At 32.5% G+C, this 21,869-nt stretch overlaps 1 protein-coding gene across 1 annotated transcript; it reads left to right on the forward strand.

Annotated features, from left to right (window-relative positions):
- Positions 1 to 303: 303 nt before the first annotated feature.
- On the forward strand, positions 304 to 14,365 carry LOC132720791 (splicing factor, proline- and glutamine-rich-like). Its single transcript, XM_060705005.1, has 10 exons — positions 304 to 392; positions 5,891 to 5,978; positions 6,817 to 6,962; positions 7,948 to 8,089; positions 9,425 to 9,573; positions 10,705 to 10,749; positions 12,345 to 12,458; positions 12,770 to 12,931; positions 13,372 to 13,545; positions 14,116 to 14,365. Exons 1-10 carry the CDS (start codon positions 341 to 343, stop codon positions 14,160 to 14,162), a joined length of 1,119 nt encoding a protein of 372 aa, XP_060560988.1. The 5' UTR covers positions 304 to 340; the 3' UTR covers positions 14,163 to 14,365.
- Positions 14,366 to 21,869: the final 7,504 nt, after the last annotated feature.

Genomic DNA, 21,869 nt, shown 5'->3' on the forward strand with positions numbered 1-21,869 from the left:
AAAATTATCAAACTGTTTTCTTTCATTTTGAATGAAAATATGTAACGAGACTAGGTTATAAACAGAAATGGTGTCGTATGGACAGGGTCGAATTTAGGACACATGATATGTGATTATAAAAAGCTAGTTGGCATGTTTATTGATATTTTTCAATGCCATTATAATCATTACATATAGTATAAAAAACTGTATTTGTTGACTAGTCATAATTACATACGAGTAATTTCTCATTGCGATTATAACGACCAATGCTTTCAGTCGTAACGATTTTAGTTTTACGTCATTTTGAAAATACGTTACTATATTTAGCTGACAGGGATTCCCGGAACAAGCAAAGAAAATGAACTGGAAGTTTAATTTTTTCGTTGCTTTTCTTATTATTTTATTATTAGGTAAGTTTAAACTATCATGGCTGATGTGAAATAATTGATTTTTTTTAAACTTATCTAAAAGGCATTTTTACATTACAGTTGAAAAACAGACAAAAGTAAAAAAAATGACTTTAGAAATCTAATATCTTTATCGTATAAGTACCTAATCTCACACCCAACCTATTCTCAAACCTTTCATTCATGTGCTGTTATTTTTTTACTAGAAGTGACTATGATGTCCTGAACTTGTGTGCATAAAAGCTTAGTTTCTGACAGACATGTCTGCTGATGTCAAATGAAAACAGTGCATAGGAACAAATATTTACATAACATATTTTATTACATAGCGTAATTTCATACAAATTGCTATTACCTTTGTAAGTCCCATAAATACACCATTAACTATTTGTGAAAATGAATATAATAGACAAAAATATCTTAAAGCAGGTAACTGCATCGTGTAGGGTACTTTATTGTCATGTGATAGTCATATAACAATCACTTCATTGGCTAAACTATAAACAGTAGAATTTTAGAGATACTTGAAGGGGTTTGAGATTAGGTTCTTTATTTTAAGAGGCCATGTAAGTTTTAAAACAGAGGGTTGTGCTTTTCCAAGATGGAAATATAGCTTTTTTAATAGTTGAATTTCAGTCAAATTTTACAGAAACGTTACATAAAGATTAAAGTGTACATATGTAAAGCATTTTTATAAAAATATATTTTTATTTACATTAAAAGACCTCTTAAATGCTTAGAGGTTTGAGAACTGGTTAGTCCTCGATACTATGTCCCAGCAAATTTTTAATGTTTTGAAGTGATATGCAAACCGAGTGCCTATGATGCAAACTTTTAAAGATCATAAAACCAAGGCAGTTCTTTTTAAATAAACAATTTGATTCTATTTTATTCCACCTCAACCGTCAACCATTGAGCCTTCCGTCGTTTCGTTTTCAGTACTGCTGCTACTGCATAGTGCCTACCAAGTTTTTATGACTAGAATACAAGTTTAGCTTACCAAAAAAAGGGCAAAAGTCCTTCTAGGACAACACTAAATTATAAACAGGAGTCCAGGTAAAAAAGCTAGGAAAAAAGATTTACATGTATCTTTAAAGATATAGATATTTATATTAATCAGAGACATAGATAACAGAGATAAGCAGCTCCTATATACTCCATTGAAATATCACTCATGCCTATCAAAAAGTGAAAAATTAGGCATTTTGTAGCAAATAAAACTCAATGGATGTACATTTGATCCTTTAATATTATATACCATTTGAAAGGTAAATCTTTTATCTATTGCTGCATGTTAAAATATTGATAACTTTCCATACCTTTCACTTAGAAAAACATAGCAGAACATACCCACTGAGCCAGTTTTTTCGTCAAATGAATAGTTTTGTAACAAAAATTAATAGGTAGTTCTCTTTAAAAACTGATGTATCATTTATTTAAATTGGAACTGTAAATATTTTTACCTGCAGTCATAGACAAGTGCATAAGCTTTCAGAAAATGTATTGTTTTCCTGATTTTGATATCTGGTTAATAAGTTTTACTTGCTACAAGTTTTAAGTTTACCAGGAACGCGTGATATTTTAACTGGTTAGGAAGTTGCCTATCTCTGTTATCTATGTCTCTGTATTAATATAATGGCTTAATAGAGTTCTTTAAAACAAAATCTTAGGAAAAAATGCTACTGATGATGAATTGAAAGACATGTACATAATCATTAATGCCAACATGCAAGGAGATTGATTGTTGTAACCGATAAATAAATTGTATAAAATGTCAAGTGTAATATCTTTGGCTATTATTCATATAATCCTTTAATATCCGAAGACTGACGGAAAGGGCCGATAAATTGTGATTGGTAAAATGTGCAAAAATGAAGAAGTCATGGTTGTTCACTAACGCTGACACATTCTTCATTCTATTAATCAACAGTCCTATGCTTGCTAGTCATACATGATAACGACTGTTAACAGTATCAAGCAGTAGTTTCCTTTGACTTAAAACACTTTAAACAGGCTATAAAGTAATAATTGATCTCAGACTCTGACAATTTGACCTTGAAATAGATCATACAATGTTTTTCTGATGCAATAAACAAAAGACCAATACAATTTGAAGGAGGAGACGGAGCACTATGAATTTACAGACAATAAAGAAATAATTTAAATGTGCAAAATGACATTTATATAATAGTTCAAACACAGTGTGTGATGAGTAATTTGCCATATTTTTCTAAACTTTGTGCTTCTTTTGTTCAATGATCACAGTTATACAACTTATACTTTTTTCTGTTGTCTGCTGCTAGTAACTGTGTTTACCTCTAAACTAAAAGTAAAACTTCCTGATATCAAAATAGCACTGTTAATAGAACAAAATGGCCCGCTCCATATACATTTTGAATGCTTAAGATTTCTTGGTGAAGTTTAATATCGTCACGTCTCAGTGAGTTTCAAAAAACATAGTTCTTCCTTCTCGTGAGAAGGAAGAATAATTTAAAGTGACTAAATTACTGATCATTATCTGCTGCTATTATAACATTTATGTATCCTACCTTACAACACATCAACATTTCAATACCTATCAGCAGCTAGAAGCAACACTTACACAGAATTTCAGCTGAATGTTTGGAACATCACGTTGCAAAACATACGCTATGGTGCGCAAGTAAGAACTTCCCTAGATTAGAAGTTATTTGTTGAAATATGCTTTAGATGTTGCTAGGATAGTCCAGCAGATATTGTAAGCTTTGTTTTATATTCCTTCAAGAAAATTCTGGAGATGGGATGTATCTGAAACAAATGTTACTCAACAAAGTCCACATTTAGAAGGTACAAAGACGTACATGTATTTCCATAACCACTGTCATTGACAGCCTAATCTTCAAATGCCTACAAACATAAAAAAAAAAGAAGAGCGAACCTCTGTTTTTAACAAGGGCAAACAAAATACATTAATGTATTTCCTTGGTAGTCATTAGATAAATTATAATCCCATGCATAATAAATGACATTGAAAATAGCTAAGATTTAATAATGTGACATATAGACCAGTCACTAGTTGTAAAGTGTGTTGACTCCAAGGAAGCTTAATGGGTCCAAATTGTATCATCATAATGTTCACACTCAGGAGGGATATAACATTCCAAGTAAAGAAAGCTTCTGGTTCAGATCTAGAGCAGTGCTCCCCAAGTTTACTTAAAGAACTTCACCTTGTAATAACCCCTTTGTCAACTGCTATACCTATCGGACCTCATGTATCCGCAATGACAGGAAGCATGCCATTATTGCCCCTGTCCATAAAAAGTGCCCAAAAGGCAAACCTGGCTTATCAAACTAACCATTTATAAGCTGATATTGTCAATGGGTTTAACTCAACAACTTACCTGTCTTGTCTGGTGTCTGTAAAGGCCTGGTCCAAAAAGTTCCCAGTGGTGTTGAAAACTATGAATCTCATCGGTTGTGTTATTTAATCCAGATAAAAAAGAAACACTTCAAATCAACTGAAAGAAACATCTTGTTATATTACTGAGCTTCATGGCAAAAAAGTAAAATCCGATTACTAATGCTGCTAAATATTAGAAGGTTACAATAAGTGGACCAATCTCATCAAATAGATACATGACAGCAGAAATTGGCTTTCCAATTGAAAAATAATCCTTCCTTTCCTAATTTTATTTGCAAATTTTCCAAAATGAACATTGTCTTGAATACATTCTTTGGAATTTTAATGTCAAATCAGTTGCTACATATTCATGAATATGAGTTAATGAACACTGAATCTGTTGACCTCTTTAAGACCTTGAATGATAAGCAGCCTTTGTTACAAAAAATGTAGCACTGTAGTTCTAAATCTTTATACATGTATATGATTTTAAAAATTTATCCCACCTTTTACACAATTTGACAAAATTCTGTGTTTGAAATTCTGTAAATAAAAGGCTGAGGCCTCTTCCGAATTTCAGGGGCCAACTCATTTTCATTGCCAATAAATTTATGGACCACCAAATAGACCAAGACTCACAAAAAGAATATACCGGTACATGTAATTATAGCTTGAATTTTGTCTGGTATGTACTTTATACTTAAATAACAATTTGATTTTATGCTGTCAGTGCAGTTAACTGTCACTTTATAAATGGGTGATCAATATTATACCAGACAGTTCATGTAAAATGCATTTCTGAATATATTACTGAATTTATTATTCATTCAGTTGGACTATACAGACAATCTCCACTGAATATCAACATTTGTATTTTTATTGATACTTGTTAACCTGAAACCTTCTGTAACCATAGATGATTATATTTCCTGTCAGTGTGCAGTCTGACCAGGTTCAGCTAAACTGTTGATTGTTAAAAAAATTTATTTTGTTATAGAGTCTCCTAAACTTTGAAAGACCTATTTCAAATATTTGTATTAAAGGCAATAAATAAATTCAACAGATTAAGGGTTTAGCACGCTGCTTGTCTTGATTATCAAAATAACTGAAAATGTAAAATTGATATTTACTTGATTTATAAATTAATATACATGTAGAAAGGTGCTCATACATTTATACGAACAGTACCTAAAAAAATATTTAAAAAATGGACAGGAAAATGTGCATATAATCACTTTAATCCTGAACATACTGAATTTCTAAAATGGACCAGTCCAACTTTTTGTTTTGGAACTGTCCATTATCAATTTTGTAGGTGGTTATCATAATAATTAATTGGAATTTGAAATTGTGGTTTGATGAAAACTTGACTTCAATTTTGAAAATCTACTTATTTACTTATTTACATTTGATGTCATTCTTGGGTATCTGTGGCCCACTGGTTGTTGACTTCAAAAACACTAGCCCCTCATCTCTGTTGGTTTGAATCCTGCCAGGGATTTTAGATTTTTTATGTAAGATATTCAGCTAGCTTTAACCCCTGTCACACTAGGACCGCGTTCTCACGGCATCCAATGAAACTTCAGAACGCTGTGGTGAACGCAGTTAGATCGCAAACATCGCAGTAGCATCGTAGTGGCATCGCATAGAACGCCGACCGACAGCGCGCACTTTGAGCATGTTCAAAACAAACGCCGTCACTCAGTGTTCTAAAATAAGCTCATTGGGATCGCAGCATGGACGCCGTAGCAACTCAGTAACATCTCGCAGCGCTTTGTTAAATTTTACAATGCCGTGCAAACGCAGTGAAAGTGCAGTCTGGTGTGACAAGGCCTTTAGGGAACTATGGTGCCCTACTTGCCTGAAATAATATGTCATTTTTATTGGACTCAGGTGATCCATCAACAATATTTTAAAAATAAATAATTTCATTTTCACATGATAAAATCATAAGGATAAGTAATTCAAATTGAAATAAAACATGTTCTGGAAATCTGTTGATATTTAATTTGAATATTTATATTAATTGATGTTTCAAACAAATTTGCATTTTGGGGTGTAATAAAAATTGCCCCAGCTGTTCAGTGCATTGTTGTCAAACATTTGTGTATTTGTATTGCAGAATTAAGTTATATAGATGGACGAAGGGGTGGTGGTGGTGGTAGAGGTGGAAACAGATCCAGTTCAAGATCCAGTAGGGTAAGGTCAAGGTATGTGCTGAATTTAGCTAGAAACTTGTTATATCAACCTCACGTATGAAAAATTTGAATTTTGAAAAAAAACTTAGCAATATATTTTGATCTACATGTAGAATATGAGTATAAATTAAGAAAAAAAATTATATAATTTTTTGTCATTGTTCACAATGACAAGTCTTATTAGTACATGTATAGTCAAGGTCAAGGTATCCAGAGGATATAGTCTACATGCAAGGATAGATTAATACAAATGTTCATCACCATGAGTTAAGGGCCACTCTTATTTAGAAGGTCTCTAGGTCAAAGGTCACACTTAGAAGTCAGAGGAAAAATGCTTGTATGAATGAAAACTTTAGCATTTTAACATTCTTTCTTAAGAAATTAGCCACGATATGCAAGGATAAAGTGTGGCTGTCATAAGAAAATATACATAAATGATTTCATAATGCAAGTTAGAAACTCTGTTCATGCAAAATTCTGTATGTATCAAACTGTTATAGCAAAAAAATATTAATGCATTCACTGCAACTCGGTGCCCTGCAAGATGAATTATAGTATATCAAAATAAACTTATACAGGAAAATACATACAGAAACTGTACAATTAAGATTGCAAAGATCAGAAAATACCACAATGCTTGCAGCCCTTTGATTCAATATATGCATAGAGTTACCACTTTGTCAACTGAGCTTAATGTTGTAATTAATCGGGAATTATTGGTAAAATTATTATTTTCTAGTTTCTACTCAATTTCTTATTTAGTACAAGCATGTAATTGTATTCACTTTCAAAAACTTTCTTAATATGCTAGATGCACATGTTTATATATATAAATGCTATTAATTTTCAGTTCAAGTAGAAGTTCTTCAACTGTACGTTATTACAGGGGGCCTACATATAGGACAGGGTCATGGAAGACTGCAGCAGCTGTTGGGACAGTTTTCGGGCTAATGAGCTACAAAAGACGCAGTCTTTATCACAGATATCCTAATAGAGGTATTTTTGTCAAGGGAAAAAAAATTATTGAAACCCAGGAACTTTAGTAACAAATGAAATTTTGGTTAGCAATTTGGTTTGAAGGTACTTTTGAGTGATTCATAGTTTATTGAGTTATAGTTCTTAAAATTTTAGCTCATTTCAGCCCCAAAGTGCCCAGAGGTAAGCTTTTGTGATGTCAATGTTTCATTCTTCAGACATTCATGATTGCCAATAATTTATCTAAACAACAAGCATAATTATGGTCGATTTTGACCACACTTGACAGAAATGATTCTAAGTTATATGAAAGTTATTTGATTGGTTCATATCTGTTGCATAAGTAAATCACAAGAGCTAAATAAAGACCTTGAACATGAAATCTTTAAAAAAAATCTTCTCCTCTGACACTTCATTGCCAACAGCTTACAAATGTAGATATTTGAAATGTAGAATCACCTTGTGGTCCTTTAAAAAAAGTTATGTAAATTGTGACTTTAACGTCAAAATTGGCTACAGTTGTGGCGTCGTTGTCAAATGGTTAACACATCAGACTAGTAATCTATAGGTAGCTTGCTGTGATTGTTCAAACTTTATCGGGGGCAAGGTGGTATTTCCTTGAGCAAGAAAATTTAGGCTTATTACTTAGAACTGGTTGGTTCTAGGAACAGATACTAGAATCTGTCTATAAGCTTAAAAGCTTCCTACACAATGGAATTAAAATGTGTAATCTAAAATTGGCATGCTCTCCGCAGCCACATAATTTACATAGATTTATATAGGAAAATAAGTTTACTTGTGTGAAAATATAATGCCTAGAGCTTAGATTTTTGGCATGTGGTATATCCTAGTGGATACATCCTTTGGGATCACTTAGGTGCTTAGCATAAATAGTACCTTAAGGTGAATTTTCAGCTATTTGTGCACAGAAAAAAAGTCCTTTTATATCAATACTTCTTGCTGTAATATGTACAAATGTTCTGTTAACAAATATATTTAAACACAGAACCAAGGATTTGTTACAATGAGAAGAATCTCAGGAATCATACGTATGGATATTTTATCTGTCCCGAGGAATATCAGACTGATGACCTGGCTTACTGTTGTGGTGGTGAGACTGAACAAAGATGTTGCAAATATACTGACAAGTAAGTTAAATGTACTAATATATATATCCACTCCATCATTTGGTTTTAAAGCCCAACTATTCAAAGAATAGGGAGAGCTATTGTACTCTCCCAGGTGTAGGCATCACACTTAGGATAAGTTTTTGCGTGGTTGGTATCTCCAAAACTACTGATACGAATGGTGAAACTTTACACTTATTTAAGAGCAACATAAGAGGTCATTATCCAAAGCCCATAACACTTGAACATGTATTTTGACAGAATTATGGCTCTTTTAGAATTTATAAAATTCTATATTATCTAGGCTCTTGTTTTACTGTATCACACTGAGAATAGTCATGCACACTGTCTTACAGACAGCTCTTGTTCAATAGAATATTAAATTTAGTAAAGGGCCCCCATGGCTTAATGTTAAGCTTAAAGGTGCTTGTGGTAACAGAATTTATCCATGTCACCAGTGCAGACCAAGATCAGTTGACACTTCTATACCATGTAATCCTGGTCTGCACTGTTTGCTATTCAGTCAGAATAATTTTTGTAAATTTTCCATAATGATTAAATTGATGTTGTCTAGTTTAAAAGACCGGCTTATCCAATTAAGTAAATTAGAGGTGTAAGGGCTGAAGCACTGTCTTTTGTTTTAAGGATTGCAAAATTTAATCAGTGGTGCACATTGCATATGGAATTTTTAGAATTCTTTCCCATGCATAACTCTGGTTTCTTGGTTGCCAAAGAAGAAAACTTGTGTATAACATCTAAGAGCTACTAAACATTTTATCCTATGGATCAAAATTGGCCCCATCTAGACTATTTTGATAGCATGTAAAGCTATCATGCACTTTCTAGTACCGTTTTTGCCCTATGGACAGGTTCAATCAAACCAGTCTGCATCATGTTGCCGTTTTGGACATTCTTTAGGGATTTGATTTCTTTCTATTCAAGCTAAATATCCAAATTCAAAAAGCATGATTTCAGTCATGCATAGTCAAATGGGTGAATTAACCAAAACATTCTTCTGCTTTTCCCTATCATAGATTTTGACAAATCTTCATAGGAATCATCCTTAAGAGGCCCTGTACAAAAGTTTTATGATTTGTTCCAGTAGTATGTATCAGCGTAATATCACAGGAGCTAAAAATAGACTTAAAATGAAATTTAGGAGCTAAAAATAGACTGAAAATTAAATTTGGGAGCAAGAAATAGACTTAAAATGAAAATAAGGAGGTAAATATAGACTGAAAATGAAATCTTAAAAAATTTTCTTCTTAGTATCTACAATGACCAGGGCCCAGAAGCTATAGCAACACATTATCTAAAAAAAACAATTGTGATGGTTATTTTGTTTTGCAACACTAGGTCAGCTGAGGGGCGTATAGCTGGTATAGTGATAGGCGTGGTTGTAGGTTGTATTGTCATAGGAGTGGTGGTATATTGTGTCTGCATCAAAAAGAGGCGTCAACAAAAACAAGGCAAAGGCGGAGTTATTCTAGCAACTAAATCTCCAGGTAAGATAACATTTTCTTTAGAAGTCTTATAAAAATCATAGACAGGCTATCAATATAGACTAGAATATCTTGCAATAGGGTATAATTGTTTACAATGGTAACAAAGCTCTGTTGCTTAATAGAGACTAGAGATCTGAATGTGATGGGAAAAAAAGTGTTTTGTTCCTTTTCTTCATATCACATATTGATTATAGTTCAATATTATAGTCTGGTTTTATTAACCTGTCAATTATGAATACATTATAGGACTCATTTAAATATTCGATCCCACTTTGGTTTGGTCCGTGTAGTTTATGAGAATTAATGTGGAGTATATTAGTCATTGATTGAAAGTCAGTCGCCAGCTTAATGTGAAGGTTTTCGTTAATTCACAATAGCACAGTCTGTTAAAGCGTACATCTCACGGAACTTACCGAAATTCTACCAAAGATTAATATACTGTGTGCATCAACCGTGTAATCAGTATGTAATTGACAGGTTAATAAAACCAAACAATAATTACCAGAAACAGATAAAATGTATTTTGATTTATTGATGTAAATGATTCATCTTGTGTGCTTTGAATGTGTGTCTTTAACTTTAAAGTATACAGTCAAAATTAAAACAAATTCCGGTCATTTTGTCATGATTCCTTTAAGGGACATGGAATTCATTGTCTTGAGAAGGGAAGCATTCACAAATAGCTTAATCAGTGCAATACTCCTTTTACATTATCATCCCATGCCCATATGGGGAACCCATTTCATTCATAAAATTTAAAGGATAGAAGATAGCAATATGATATTTTTTATATCTCTGCTTAAAGTTTCTTTATACATATAGTAAATCAAATAATACACAGGTATACACCCTAAACCCTTCTTGATAAACTTGGTTTCAGAAGAAAAAAAATGACTGTGCAAAAAAAGACTATGAGGGATGATAAGCACATAGTGTGAAGCATTATCCTGTTTTTGCCACATCAACCTTATTCTGTCCATTGATATGAAAAATATTACATGTACTAAACAAACAAAAAATGATCTGAATGAAGAAATTTTTCAAAGTCTGCAAAATATTTAAAAATGTCAAATTCTTGACCATCCTGACAAATGTTTTCATTGTACATATGGTAATATTTTTTATTTACAGCTGGTGGAAATGTCCATATAACAGAGCAGCAACCACTTAATCCAAGTAAGTCTTTTCTCTGTCTTACCTGTAGATATAAATTTGTGTAGTGCTACTTAACCTTTCTGTGCCAGAACTGAAAGAAATTAACTTTACCCCAACTTTCCAACCTTCATCTTGATATCTTCAAAATTGATAATGGACAGTTCCAATAATGTTACTTGGACAAGTTCATTTAAGAAATTCAGCAGGGTTAAGTTATCAGGTTGAGGAAAGTGTCAGCATGACTGAGTCCTGAACCACATGGACCACATTTTAACTAAATTAGACTTATGGGCTGTTTATTTTGTGAATGTATTTTGAAAGGATAAATGGTTTTGTTCAGAGTAAAAAATGGACAAGTTCATTTTAAGTATTTAGAGTGTTGTGGGTTAAAGATAAAAAATAGACATCCAGTCATGTGACTATAGAAAGGAAATCAGTAGAATGATGTTAAAAAGTTAACCTTGGTTAAACATGTATTGTATGAGAAGATAAATTATATAGGATTTGTCTGAAGTTACCTTCCTTTTCTTTAATGTATAAGATTTTGTTTGTTTACTGCATGTACAGTCGACTCCACTTATAACGAACTCGCTTATAACGAATGATCGTTTATAGCGAACTGAATCTGACATCCCCGGCCGATTCCTTCTTTATTTTATATTAAATCACATCGCTTAATACGTACTCGCTTATAACGAATTTTCGGCTATAACAAACTATTTTTCAGGCCCCAAAGGACGAAAAACATGTAAATTCCCTCGGTTATAACAAACAGTTATAATTGAAATATCGTGATGCGCTCGATTAGGGTCAGTACATGAATAATGCTATCCGATAATTATACAATCAAATGATTGTACAATTTAGTTATGGCTTCAGGGAATAAAGATTTTGATAAAATTTTCTCACAACATAATTTCCTACTTGTTACGGAAATTTTGTATTTCGCACCCTCAGGTGATCGATGTAAATACCCGATAATTACCAAATAATCGATTGTTTTTGTTTGCAATATTAACCAAACGATAATAAACAAATAGCAAAAGAAAACAAATGGTAAGCACTTTATAGATAAGTAATACATAAATACATGTACCATGTACATAATATTTTGTTCAATAAAATGCCCCGCATTAAATAACCGCTGTAGTAAAATACCGGTTACACCGGTAACCAGTGAAAAGTATGGCTTTTTCACGGCAAATTTCCCGATCCAAACAAAACAAGTCAGCAAGTTGTTGCCACTTCGCTTTTAGCGAACTTCGGATATAACGAACGATATTTTAATGTCCCAGTGAGTTCGTTATAACCGGAGTCGACTGTATGAACATATATCATTATGTGTGTACATGTACACAATATAAAACATGGTCCATGCTCAAAATAATAGGTATGGATGATGAAGTAAATGAATATCTTGAATAAAATTCGTTGAAATACCACATGAATTTAATTTTTAATAAATTTTAAAAAATTTCAGGAACATTAGCATATTTAAATCTGGAGGCATGCTGCTTTAAGGAAATTAAAAATGAAATAAAGAAAACTTAACTTGTTTGCTGAATGTTATATTAAGATGATATCTTGTAATTATTCGGCTGAATTATATTAAACAGATGTACCCGGACAACAGTTCCCTATGCAGCCAGGCTTCGGTCCCCAAACACCTTACAATGCCACTCAAGCTTATGACCCAAATGCTGGTGGGCTTCCATACTCTATTAATCCAGGTATGTTAAAATGTTTAATGCACAGCTCCTGTTCTAAATTGTAAATATTTTCTCTGCTTTTCTCCAAAGACTGCTTTAAATGATTATTTCATTATATTATGGTAAGCCTCTCCAAAAGTAACAACTCTCACCTGTCCCTGATATAATGCTTGTAGGTTGTATATCGTTTATGTATAATATGAATAATATGAAAATTTTAACTGATGCATTTTTACGAAATTTATTATAAATATTAAAGTAAATCAGAGAAACAATAATGAAAGCATTGTCTTAAATGCATGCCAAATGTTTTGGAAATTGATAAATTACAGGAGCTCCAGGAACAACACCACTTCCACCACCAGGAGATCCAGGGATGTATCCACCACCAGGAGAGCCAGGGATGTATCCTCCACCCCAGGGTCCTACTCCCTACCCACCAACTCAAGATCAACCCCCGTATGCAGGGGCCCCTGCTCCTATTGGATTTAAAGGTTTGTGTACAAGTGGATTTGAATACCATATCAAAGGATTAACAAAGCAAAAAAATAACATTTACAGAAAGAGAGGCATTTGTTGCCGAGTGGTTAAGTTTGTTGATTTTAAACCATTTGTCCCTTACTGCTGTGGGTTGGAATCCCAACAGGGACATTGGATTCTGTCATACGAGGAAGCTATCCAGGTAGGTTACAGAATGTCAGTAGTTCTACTTAGTTGCCCATTCAGGCCTGAAATAATGCTAAGAGGGGCACCTGAGGTCTTCCTCCACCAGTAAAGCTGGAAAGTTGCCATATGACCATTACTGTATAGGTGCTACATGAAGCCCAACCAAAAAACAAAAATTCATCAGGACATATATCTGTCATGGAGAAACATTTACTTTATTTATAAACTATTTCATATAGTTTAATTTTCTTCATTATTTGAATTTCAGAGTCAGAGCCATACCCACTAGAGTCAAAGTCAGGGCCTTACCCACCTCCATCCCTAGGCCCTGAGGCATACCCACCGCAACCCTTAGGACCTGAAGGATACCCTCCGCAACCACCCCCAGGACCTGAAGGATATCAACAATCATCACAACCATATGGATACCCTGCTGCCCCAGGTAATTTAAAGCCGTTACTTTTTAATGATTCTTTGGTAGTAAAACAGGGGTGTCTGTAGTAGAGTGGTTCAGGTTGTTGACCTCAATTTTGCCTCTACTCAATCTACTGTGGGTTTTAATCTCCCTGGGAACTTAGGATTCTTTTATCTGCGGAAACTTATGGAATATAGGAGGTTGTACTCAGATATCAACTTTTGCCTATTAGTAAATGATCCATGGCACCTTATGTTGACCACTATCAGAAAAGCTGGAAAATCAGCAGGTTTAAAGTTCTGTATCTTACCTTATACCTCAACTGAGTGATAGAAGGCTGTCAGACATTTTTGTTTATATCATATATTTAATTACATGGATTTTGATTTGAGGTGAGCTTAAAAAAATATAACTTTTTCACTTGTTTCGTTTAGAATTTTCATTCATGTTACCTGAATATTGTGAATTTCATGCAATCACAAATGAATATTTATAATGGCATTGTTCATCATAAGTTTGCATTAGATGATAAATGTTTTATTCTATAAATAAGATAATATATATTTTATTCAATGAATAATTTACTGTTTGTTTCAGGGGCAACACCTTCAGCACCTCCACCGTCCTATGAAGCAACTCAATAGATGTGTTTGATGAACTATCTGGAATATACAGTAACATAACTCGAGTTTGAAAAACTGTCTTTCTAATTATTATTCTATACATTAAAATATCTGCTGATTTACATACACTGATATCTACATAGAAATATCTGCTTGCTGAGGAAGACACAGTGTCACGATTGTTCTTAAGTAAATGGGTCAACACATATATTGTTGAGTCAAGCTAAATTCCGGGATATTTATGTCTACATAGGAGGAATATAATGTCATAAGACAGAATATACACAATAGAACTGAATCCTCAAAGAAATTTTGATGGTCAGCCATAATTAAGATTAATACTGGATATATAGAAACGATTTTTAGCTCGACTATTCGAAGAATATGAGAGCTATTGTAGTGGCGTCGGCGTCAGCGTCCGCGTCGGCGTCTGCGTTGGTTAAAAATTTTTGTAAAGTCAAATATCTCAATTATTACTTGAGATATTCAATTGAAACTTACAATACTTATTTATAGTAACAAGGTACATGAGATTGACAAGTTGGATAACTCTGCCTACAATATTGACAGAATTATGCCCCTTTATAACTTAGAAATTTTGGTTAAAGTTTTTTGTAAAGTCAAATATCTCAATTATTGCTTGAGATATTCAATTGAAACTTACAATACTTATTTATAGTAACAAGGTACATCAGATTGACAAGTTGGATAACTCTGCCTACAATATTGACAGAATAATGCCCCTTTTTAAACTTAGAAATTTTGGTTAAAGTTTTTTGTAAAGTCAAATATCTCAATTATTGCTTGAGATATTCAATTGAAACTTACAATACTTATTTATAGTAACAATGTACATCAGATTGACAAGTTGGATAACTCTGCCTACCATATTGACAGAATTATGCCCCCTTTGGAACTTAGAACTTTTGGTTAAAGTTTTTTTGTAAAGTCAAATATCTCAATTATTGCTTGAGATATTCAATTGAAATTTAAAATACTTATTTATAGTAACAATGTACATCAGTTTGCAAAATTGCATAACTCTGTCTGCAATATTTGCAGAACTATTTGCCCCTTTGAAACTTAGAAATTTTGGTTAAAGGTTAACGGTCTTCAAAGATATTTACTTGAAACTTTACACATGCACTTAGGGCCATAATTGGAGGGTGACCAAGTTCCATAACTCTATCTTGCATTAAGGCTGATTCATATCCCCTTTTCTACTTAGTCTCTTGGTTAATGTTTACATGCAAGTTTTACATATCTTAATAACTATTAAAGATATTTATCTCAAACTTCACATATGCATTTAGGGTCATAATTGTAGGTCACTGACAAAGATCAATAATTCAATCTTGCATTTAGGCTGATTTTTCTCCCCTTTTTCAACTTAGAAATTCATGGTAAAGTTTTGCTTGTAAGCTGTTATCTCAATAACTACTGAAGGGTTTGTGCCTTTTTTGGGACAATTTTATGCATTCATAATAATAAAGCAGTGATTTACTTGATAAAACATCTTAATAACAAGCCTTTGTACCTTTTCTGTCAAATTTATGTATTCATAGGTAATTAGTATTATTATACTCAATAAAAAAAACCTTGTGACATTACCTTCCGAATAGTCAAGCCAATTCTGTATAATTAGACTCTCTGTAAGGCCTATAACATGAATTTATAAAAAAAAATTAGCCCTTTTGTGAACTTAAAAAATTTAACAATATCAAGGCTCTTTTACTATCAAGCACTTAGAATAGTCGAGCATGCTGTCCTACAGACAGCTCTTGTTACTTTCATGTGTTGTGCATTTTTTTTCTTTTCATTTAGTGAACTCCAAACATTATATTTTCACATGTAGCTAATCCACAGGTGAAACTATTTGCTCTAGAATTCAATTGAAGATATGAAAATAATGTTTTTGACAATACTTATCAAATATTCGTCCAATTTAAAGATGCACTTTACATTTTTTTAACATCAGCGCTGGTTCAACATTTGCTAACACAGTCTTTGTGACAAACAATGCTCAATGATACAAAGTCTGTGTAATGTGATGTCAAAAAGTTTTTAGTATTTAGCAAATATACAACCATTTTTCATTTTACATCACAATATATAATGGATTGGAAAACAAGCATTTATATTAATTCTTCTCCATGATTGAGTTTCGTCTTTATTATTTCACTTTATATTTTACATTTCAATATTGATCTAAATTAACAAACTTTTGTATAATATATTTTTCCTTTGGACTTTTGATTCATTTTTTTATCTAAGAAGTATTCTGTCCTGCTATTTTTTTACATTTTATAGTAAGATAAGCATAATTTTCATATTCTTCTGGTCTAAAATAGAGATACAGCCTAAATCTAACTGCTGTTCTCAGTATATTGCTGGGAAATAATTTATAGATATATTTTCTATGATAAAATACACCTAATGATCTACATGATCATTCTAAGAACAGAAAGGATGTTTTTTTAATTTATCATATTTCGTCTAGTTTTTTGTTGCTGACTTACATTTCTTTAAACCTTTTTACAGGGTGCTTTCTATGTTCAACATATTTGAGCCGCGTCATGACAAAACCAACATAGTGCGTTTGCGACCAGCATGAATCCAGACCAGCCTGCGCATCCGTGCAGTGTGATCAGGGTCCATGCTGTTCGCTTACAAACCCTATAACAAGTAGAGAAACTGATAACGAACAGCATGGATCCTGATCAGACTGCCCGGATGCGCAGTCTGGTCTGGATCCACGCTGGATGCAAACCCACTATGTTGGTTTTTTCATGACGCGGCTCATTTGTGGTTGTGATTCATTAACTGATGATGGTTGTTGTAATTATTCTATGAGTAGATTCTTCATTGTGATTTTTAGAAGATTTATAAAAGACCAACAAAGTATATTCTTCTGGTAGCTGTTTGTTATTACAAGTTTTTTGTTGTTAAATTGTATCTTTTTTTACTTTTGATATCATTGAGTTTTTAAAATAATCTTTTGGTGAAATGAAAGTTGTAAACTCATGATAAACCGTGTCATTTTGTATTATATTATAATGTTGTGTAAGGGTTTTGAAGTGGGGATGGGTGAATAAGGTGAATCATGTATGTTTTAGAGGTGCATATTTTATTTCTTCATCATTGTTTTATACTAAAATAAGTAGGCTTTTTTATGAATTTTATTATATTGATCTTTTTATGAAGATATATAATCCAATATTGTTTGTAATTGTTGAAATATCCTCCTTAGGATAGGTCTACAATGCAATCATTTTCTATAAGAGTTTTAAATATCGATGAAAACAATAGAAAATATATGTATATCATTTGGATATTCTTATAAAAAGTTGCTTGAAAAAAAAAAGTTCTAAGTGATATGATAATGATATTTTGTTCAGGAATATTTTATTATCTGGTGTGTAAATAAATATAATATCAGATCATGTATCTCACACTTGCTTTCAGCATCCATCTGTTATTCTTCGGTGCTTTGTTGTTATGTCAGATACTAAACTCTTTCAATGTAATTATTCAGTGTATTACAGACCTTCATTTATAGACCAATTCACTTTAAAGCAGCAAGCCACCACCAGATTTGTTGAAGTTTTAAATTTTACTTCATTTGTCGAAGCTATCTAGCTAGCTTATTGAATGTTGGTGGTTCTAATCAGGTGCCAGCTTATGCCTGTCAAAATAATGCTTTGAGGGGCACCAAAGGGCTCATCCTATACTCGGAAAGCTAGAAAGTATGACATAGACAGTGTTTGTAAAACTGAACTTAAGTTGTTGTTTTTTTTGTTTTTTTCAATAATCATCATTGCGTGTAGTGAATAATTTACAATATTATATGAATGCAAAATACATTGGTGTTGTGATAATGATGTGAGATTAAAGTTGAGATATGCTTTTATTAGTACATGTATATAAATGCATTCTTGTTGTGTACATGTATTTTAGATATACATTTAAAACAAATTTACAGCTTGAAATTTTCAATATTTTACTACATATTTTTACCAATACTTGGTGTATATTTTCTATTTTTTAGAAAAATATTATTTTATACAGAAACAAGAGTTTGTTCATGAGCAAAAGAACTCGGTCATTTGTTGTTTTTTTTCATTTTTTATTAAAAAAAAAATCATTTATAAAACTTTATTTACAAAAAAAACCATGAAAATTTATTTTTCATTATTTTTGACAGTAAATATTTTTTAGCCTTAGTTTAGATAAGGCATGGTCTATTTATAAAAATACATCTTCTATTTTATATCATATTCTTTGTTGATAAATCTTATTTTTATATTTTTGTCTTATAATATATCTAACTTATTTTATAAAAAAAATCATAAACATTTTTTACAGTACTGAGGGACGCAGAAAAAAATCACTCCTCTCAGATCCATGTTAGAGGACTTCAAATTGACCTAATTGTAAAATGTCATCATATAATTTATTGAAACAATCTTGAAAAAAAAGATTTTTAAAAGAAAATATTTTATTTTATTGTTAAGGAAAAAAAATTAGACAATATTTTTTTGGAAAATGTTTTAAAGGTGAATTAGTGGAGCTGAACAATTGTATGCTTGCATGACATTGTAGACTGGTTTTTAAAACAGCCTTTTAGACTAGACAGCTGAAATTGTTCAAATAAGTTGTGTAATATTATAGATTGTTACTGTATTTTTACAATAGTTTTTTCCCGGGACAAACATGCAGCAATTTTATGGGTCATTTTGCAATTTATGTATATTTATGTTATAAATATGAATCCAGTTTTGGCCCATTTTAGTTGTCACATGTATGATTTATAACGTCACTTTTCGTTGGATAATCTTGATGTTTATATTAATTGTATACACAACTGTTATAAATTTGAAATATATTCATGAATATATATATATATATATATTTCTTTATTTCCTCCAGTTTGAAGAGTACATACATATACAATACATTTCTTACCAGAAATATTCTATTTTTAATGTCTAATCTGCTCTCAGGTTTTGAGTTATTATGTTATTATATACTACATATATAATACATTTAATATTATATATATATTTTTTATGTATCTCATTTGCATATTTCTTTTTACATATTACATAACTAGTATTTAAAGGGACTGTACGGAGATTTTTATGCCACCGCAGCATCTGCGATGCGGTGGCATATAGCGATTCACCTGTGTGTGTGTGTGTGTTAGTGTGTGTGTTTGTGTGTGTGTTATATAGATTATATAGTGAACTTAAAAAATCTTCTTGTGAAAAACCACTAGTCCAATTTCAACCAAACTTGGCAGGATTGTTCCTTGGGTGAAGGGCTTCCAAAGTTGTTCAAAGAATTTCATTCCATGCAGAAATCTGGTTGCCATGGCAACCAAAAGGAATTATAAGAATAAATTTTAAAAATCTTCTTGTAAAGACCCAAAAGGCCTAGAGCTTAGATATTTTGCATAAGGCATTGTCTGGTAGACCTCTAACAAGATTGTTCAAATTATAGCCCTGGGGTCAAAATTGGCCCCGCCCCGGGGGTCATTGATTTTCACTATATACATATAGTAAAAACTTAAAATACCTTCTTGTAAAAACCAAAAAGAATTAGAGCTTAGATATTTTGCATAAGGCATCGTCTGGTAGACCCTTACCAAGATTGTTCAAATTATAGCCCTTGGGTCAAAATCGGCCCCGCCCCGGGGTCATTGATTTTCCCTATATGTATATATAGTAAAAACTTAAAACACCTTCTTGTAAAGACCCAAAAGGCCTAGAGCTTAGATATTTTGCATAAGGCATTGTCTGGTAGACCTCTACCCAGATTGTTCAAATTATAGCTCTGGGGTCAAAATCGGCCACGCCCCGGGGGTCATTGGTTTTCGTTATATGTATATAGTAAAAACTTATAGTAAAAACTTCAAAAAAAAATCTTCTAGCAATTGACAAATGCTAGAGGTTAGATATTTTGCATGAAACATTGTGAAGTAAACCTCTAGCAAGATTGTTTAAATTATAGCCCTGGGGTCAAAATTGCCCCCGCCCTGGGGGTCATTGATTTCAATATATACATATAGTAAAAAATAAAAAAATCTTATTGTCTGAAGGTACAAGGCTTAGAGCTTTAATATTTGTTAAATAATATCATCTAAAGGTACTCTACAAAAGTTATTCAAATTTTGCCTCTTGTGTCAAAATTAGCCCCGCCCCCCGGGGGCCATAGGTTTTCCTTATATGTATATAGTAAAAACTTAAAAAATCATCTTCTCTAAATTTACAAAGGCTAGAGTTAAGATATTTTGCATGAAACATTGTGTAGTGAACCTCTTGCAAATTGTTCAAATTATAGCCCTGGGGTCAAAATTGGTTCCGCCCCGGGGGTCATTGATTTTCATTATGTACATATAGTGAAAAAATAAAAAAATATTTTTGTCTGAAGGTACAAGGCATAGAGCTTTGATGTTTGATATATAATATCATTTATAGGTCCTCTACCAAAGTTGTTCAAATTTTTCCCCTGGTGTCAAAATTGGCCCTGCCCCGGGGCAGTGATTCTCATTATGTACACATAGTAAAAACAGAAAATAAAACAAATGTTTTCTGAATGGGAGAAAGCTATAGCTTAGATATTTGACTTGAAATGTTGTTTGGTGAACCTGTATCAAAATTGTTTTGAATTAAACCCTTAGGTCAAAATTATGCCTTGCCCAAGGGGACAGTGACCTACTTCCTTGTCCTTTGATGTACAGCAACGACATTTTGACCATGTGCACAGTTTTAGTTGTAAAATTGAACTTTGATATCAGGTGACTTAGATTTTGATGATGTGACCTACTTTCTTGTCCTTTGATGTACAGCTATGAAATTTGAACCATGCGGTGGCATAGCATTTTTCTCAAATGCAATCTTGTTTTACATTGCTTGACATAAATAATTTATATATAATTATATACAACACAGTTTTTGTGTCGCCTTGAAAAAGGCGACATATAGGGGTTACTTTTGTCGGCGGCGTCGTTGTCGGCGTCGTTGTCGGTGTCGTCGTCGGTGTCGGCGTCGGCGTCCCCTAAAGCTTGTCCGGAGCATAAGTCAGTCATTATAAGTCGGATTGACTTCAAACTTGGTATGCATGCTTCTCATAATGACTCGAAGTGCAGTGCACAAGAACCAGTACTCTGTACTCCTTATTTTTTGAGTTATTGCCCTTTGTTTATTTTCATACTTTATTTTTGTCCAGGCCATTTCTCCTTAAGTATAAAATCTATGGACTTGAAACTTCATAAGATGATAGATCTCATTAAGAAGAAGTGCAGTGCACAAGAACTGGTACTCTGCATTTCTTACTTTTTGAGTTATTGCCCTTTGTTAATTTTCATACTTTATTTTTGTCCAGGCCATTTCTCCTAAAGTATAAAAGCTATGGACTTGAAACTTCATAGGATGAAAGATCTCATTAAGAAGAAGTGCAGTGCCCAAGAACTGGTACTCTGCATTTCTTATTTTTTGAGTTATTGCCCTTTGTTAATTTTCATACTTTATTTTTGTCCAGGCCATTTTTCATAGATTATAAAAGCTTTAGACTTGAAACTTATTAGGATGATAGATCTTTTGATAAGAAGTGCAGTGCACAGAAACTGCTGATCTGCATTTCTTATTTTTTGAGTTATTGCCCTTTGTTAATTTTCTACTTTATTTTTGTCCAGGCCATTTCTCATAAATTATAAAAGCTTTAGAC

The sequence above is a fragment of the Ruditapes philippinarum genome, unplaced genomic scaffold, assembly GCF_026571515.1.
Source record: "Ruditapes philippinarum isolate M1 unplaced genomic scaffold, ASM2657151v2 ctg1228_1_1_1_1, whole genome shotgun sequence".
Taxonomy (NCBI): domain Eukaryota; kingdom Metazoa; phylum Mollusca; class Bivalvia; order Venerida; family Veneridae; genus Ruditapes; species Ruditapes philippinarum.

Excerpts from the sequence above, each read along its gene's own strand:
- LOC132720791 (XM_060705005.1), top strand. The coding sequence starts at position 341 with ATGAACTGGAAGTTTAATTTTTTCGTTGCTTTTCTTATTATTTTATTA. Across the intron at positions 5,979-6,816 it reads TCCAGTAGGGTAAGGTCAAG|TTCAAGTAGAAGTTCTTCAA; the intron begins GTATGTGCTGAA and ends ATTAATTTTCAG. Across the intron at positions 12,932-13,371 it reads TGCTCCTATTGGATTTAAAG|AGTCAGAGCCATACCCACTA; the intron begins GTTTGTGTACAA and ends TTTGAATTTCAG.